This window comes from Cyprinodon variegatus, unplaced genomic scaffold (assembly GCF_000732505.1).
Source record: "Cyprinodon variegatus isolate N-32 unplaced genomic scaffold, C_variegatus-1.0 Scaffold1923, whole genome shotgun sequence".
NCBI lineage: Eukaryota > Metazoa > Chordata > Actinopteri > Cyprinodontiformes > Cyprinodontidae > Cyprinodon > Cyprinodon variegatus.
The window spans coordinates 7,841-11,703 of record NW_015152376.1 but is presented as its reverse complement, the minus strand read 5'-3'; the positions used below and the strand labels follow the sequence as shown (position 1 = coordinate 11,703).

The 3,863-nt window shown below is 38.3% G+C and overlaps 2 protein-coding genes across 2 annotated transcripts in view; both read left to right on the top strand.

Moving 5' to 3' along the window:
• LOC107104854 overlaps nucleotides 1–313 on the top strand; it is a 2,490-nt gene extending 2,177 nt beyond the window's left edge. The window contains exon 2 of the mRNA XM_015404972.1: nucleotides 198–313. Coding sequence (XP_015260458.1) covers nucleotides 198–313 — 116 coding nt within the window. The remainder of the gene's footprint in view (nucleotides 1–197) is intronic.
• Nucleotides 314–2,175: 1,862 nt separating this feature from the next.
• LOC107104853 (GTPase IMAP family member 4-like) lies at nucleotides 2,176–3,245 on the top strand. Its single transcript, XM_015404971.1, has 2 exons — nucleotides 2,176–2,197; nucleotides 2,297–3,245. Exons 1-2 carry the CDS (start codon nucleotides 2,176–2,178, stop codon nucleotides 3,121–3,123), a joined length of 849 nt encoding a protein of 282 aa, XP_015260457.1. The 3' UTR covers nucleotides 3,124–3,245.
• The last annotated feature ends 618 nt before the right edge of the window (nucleotides 3,246–3,863 follow it).

The following is a 3,863-nucleotide window of genomic DNA, read 5'->3' as shown; positions in this document are numbered from 1 at the left end:
TTTATATAGGATACAGCAAAAGGTGGGAGAAGAAGAGCCTCTTGGGAAGAGCAGGAGAGAACAGGGGATGTTTAGTAGAATTAGGTTAGGCCACACGAGGCTAAATGCATCACTGCATGTTATTGGGAAGCATCCAACAGGAAAATGTGAAATTAAATATGCAAGTCAAAGAATAGATTTAAGGAAAGGACTGGAACATGAAGGAATCAAACAACTGGACATTAAAAATATCTTCTCAAATAAATCCAGAAAGACAGTACTTAAAATCATGTCATCTTATCTTCAACAAACTGGACTAAACCTAAGGATTTAAGGAAACATAAATAAGATCAAGTAGGTGGTGGTAATGCTCCATTTGGTTGCAAGTCGCCAGTAAAACAAGAAGAAGAAGAAGAAAAAGGCACGGTGCAGAGTTGCCCTGAACTCTGCTCGACCGGAACTGGAAGGCGAGGGGAAGACAGACTGTTAGTTCAGGCTCAGTGGGAAATTTTATCCGTGGATTTGAAGAAGATTATCTGATTGTTGACTCACGTTTCCAGAGAAGTTATTGAACGGAGAAACTGACTCAGATTTCCTGCTGTACTTGAATGGATCGTTGTGGAGATGATTCCCTTGCTCAGAGAGTAAACTCAACGTCCTCTCAATGAAACTGGATCCAAACCTCCAGTTTGAATCCCCAGCTCGGTTTGAGACTCAGTTGATCCCTCCTGGGAGAGGAGGTCCGAAAAGGTCCACTTTGCAGGATGACTTCCTGCAGAGAGGCAAAGACAAAAACGAAGTTAAAACTCGGGTAGACAAGAACTCAGTCTTACTCAGCAAAAACTCAGCTTGGCTAGAGTACCCAAAACTAGCAAACAGTCTGGCGTCGAGGAAGTGGCAATCAGCAGCACTCCGTTAATGAGGTAACCATCATCAGGTGTGTGAGGAGGCGGACCAGAGCCAGGCGCCTCCTGCTGGTGGAAGGGAGAACAACACAAAAACAAACACAGAGACTGGAGTCCTGACAGCAAAATGTAGGAAAGCTCCAAACCCATGGTTACTTTCAAAGTATTGTTATTCAAGTCCAAACTATTGTTTTCCAGTGGTGGCAATAGAGAAACCGCCTCCTGTTTCTGTTCGTCAGATTCTCTTTGAATGTTTTAAGGAATTCCCTCCCTATATTCATCTATATAGTTTATCCTTTCAAAGCCCCATTGTTGTCTAAAGAATAAGGTGGAAAATGTCTGTTATTTGTGTTTTTACGGCAGATAAACTTTTGTTTGCCAGCCAAACTGCAAAAGCTATATTGTTTTTTAAAGAACAGTTTTACTGTTTTAACACCAGGGAATTACAATATGATTCTAAACATGTTTCCAGGAAATATGTTTGCTCTTCTAAAGATGCCTATTTATCCTTCTTTTCCCCAGTTTTATTTATTTTATTTTTTAGATGTGATCACTGGGATCAAACACTCCTTTAATTTTTCTCAGACTAAGGAAATGGCTCAGGTTATATACAACTGGCATACAGGGCTTAACAGGAATGACCCCCAAAAATTTTTAAATAACCTTTAAAAAAAGAAAAAGAAAGAGAGAATCTTTTTATAGATCTGCAGTCACACCCTGATACACTGCGTTCTAAGATCAAGGACATTCCACTGCTTGCTGTCAGAGTATTCTCTGTTAAAAATCATCACCTCTGAATCTTCCGCTTCATTAGCTTCTATATTTTATAATGTTACACTGGTTGTAACATTATAAATGGGTTGGAAAACTATGTAATAAAGTAAACAGGTTGGTAACATATCGGTTTCAACAAGCTTAAAATAAAATAAAGATTAATTCCAATCCTAAATGTGGAGTTCAAGAAAACTAGTCAAACTATTTTAAACCTCTTATTAAAATGCCACGTTTCCCATAAGTGTGTGTTGCAACCGGTCCATTAACTTATCTACTGTTCTCTGAGGTTCATTCTTTGTTAAACAGGTTAGGTTAATACACAGGACAGCTTCATTTCACTGGAAGAAGGTTTGGCCTAACTAAGGAGGAAAAAGGGAGGGACTACTATTGTGGTGGAGGAATAAGAATTGAGGACATAAACAGCACGAAGCTGGAGCCGAGAACAAAACAACTTTTTCTGCAGTTAAAGTTGATCCAGATTTATTTTATCTAGATCTTCTTTTATATCTTGTCCAACATGGATTCAGACTCAGCTAAAGGTCAGTATGTCTTTCTTCCTCAGGAGACTTATCCATGTATTTGACAGGTCTTAGTTATAACTTCCTGAATCAACACATTTTTATTTGGTTCTTTCAAAGAAACAAGAATTGTCCTCCTGGGAAAAACTGGAGCTGGTAAAAGTGCAACAGGAAACACCATCCTGGGAAGGAAGGTTTTTACTGTCGTCTCATCTCCTTCGTCTGGGACTAAGGAATGTCAACCAGGAACTTGTCACCTGAATGACAGAACAGTGACCGTCATCGATACTCCGGGGATGTTCGACACAAAGCTCTCTGAGAAAGACTTAAAAAGAGAAATAGAGAAATGTATCATGATGTCTCTTCCTGGACCACATATATTCCTGCTTGTCATCAGTCTTGCTGGACGCTTTACAGAAGAGGAGAAGAATGCCATAGAGTGGATCACGAAAAACTTTGGTGAGGAAGTCTCAAAGTACACAGTTGTTGTTTTCACCAGAGGTGGTGAGCTTGAGGGCACCATTGAGAGCTATTTGAACGATAGTGAGGATTTGAAGAAGCTCATTAGTGACTGTAAAGATAGATATGTTGTGTTTGAGAATAAGAACATTGGAAATCAAACTCAGGTGAATGAGCTATTTGAGATTATAGACAAGGTGGTAGAATTAAATGGAGGTCATTATACCAGCAAGATTTACGAAAACGCCCAGAATAATCTATGGTGGGCTCAGGTTGGACAACGTGTGGATAATGCAGGAAATTCTTTAATGTTAGCAGCAGCAGTAGCAACTGTCCCTACAGTTGGTGGTGCAATGATCGCAGGGGAAGCTGTAGCTTTGTCAGAGGAAGCTGAAGCTTTGTCAGCCACACAAATGGCAGCACTAGGAGGTGCAGCAGTTATGAAAGGTATCGGATGGTTAATCACACCTAAAAAAGACAACAGCTAAAGAACTTCGGATAATTACTTATCTGTAGCCGTACATACTGCTTTTACACTTGCTATTGTTTAATTTAATATATTGTATTTTATCTTACATATATCTAATGGAACGTGCACAGTTAAAAAGAGGCTACCAAAGAAAATGTCCTTGCATGCTGTATAGAATAAATAAAGCTACTTCTTTGTTCTATCAAGATCTCACCTATGTTTAACAATTTCTTAGAAACGGATTGAGGATCCTTCAAATTCAATATTGGTCATTGTTAAAGTCTTTTTAAGTGAATTGTGAAAGCAAAGTTTTTTCCGTTCTTTTCTGAAAATAAAAAAATATATAAATGGCAATAGTTGATGACAATACTTTGATTTTCTTTTGTATCATCACCTCCATCTGGATACAGGAAAGAGCACAGCACCATGATGCCAGTTTATTTATTTTTTTTTTTTAGGTTTAAGAAAATAAGGCATAAAACATTTAAAAAAATTTTGTCATGCTTGTCCATAAGTAGGTTGTCAGTTTGACCGGGGGAGGCCCAATATTTAATGGAGAGACAAGACAAAACTGAAGTTATGGTGGTTTTATTGAACTTCAGCTTGTGCAAACAAACACCTTCTCACACTAAAAAGAACAAACAGCATGTTATACCAAGCTGAATTCAGGTGACATGAAGGAAGGAACCATGAAAAGGGATTATCAAGAAAAAGAAGCTAAATTAATATACATATAAACGTAAACCAAAACAATAAACT

Excerpts from the sequence above, each read along its gene's own strand:
- LOC107104853 (XM_015404971.1), top strand. The coding sequence starts at position 2,176 with ATGGATTCAGACTCAGCTAAAG. Across the intron at positions 2,198-2,296 it reads GGATTCAGACTCAGCTAAAG|AAACAAGAATTGTCCTCCTG; the intron begins GTCAGTATGTCT and ends GTTCTTTCAAAG.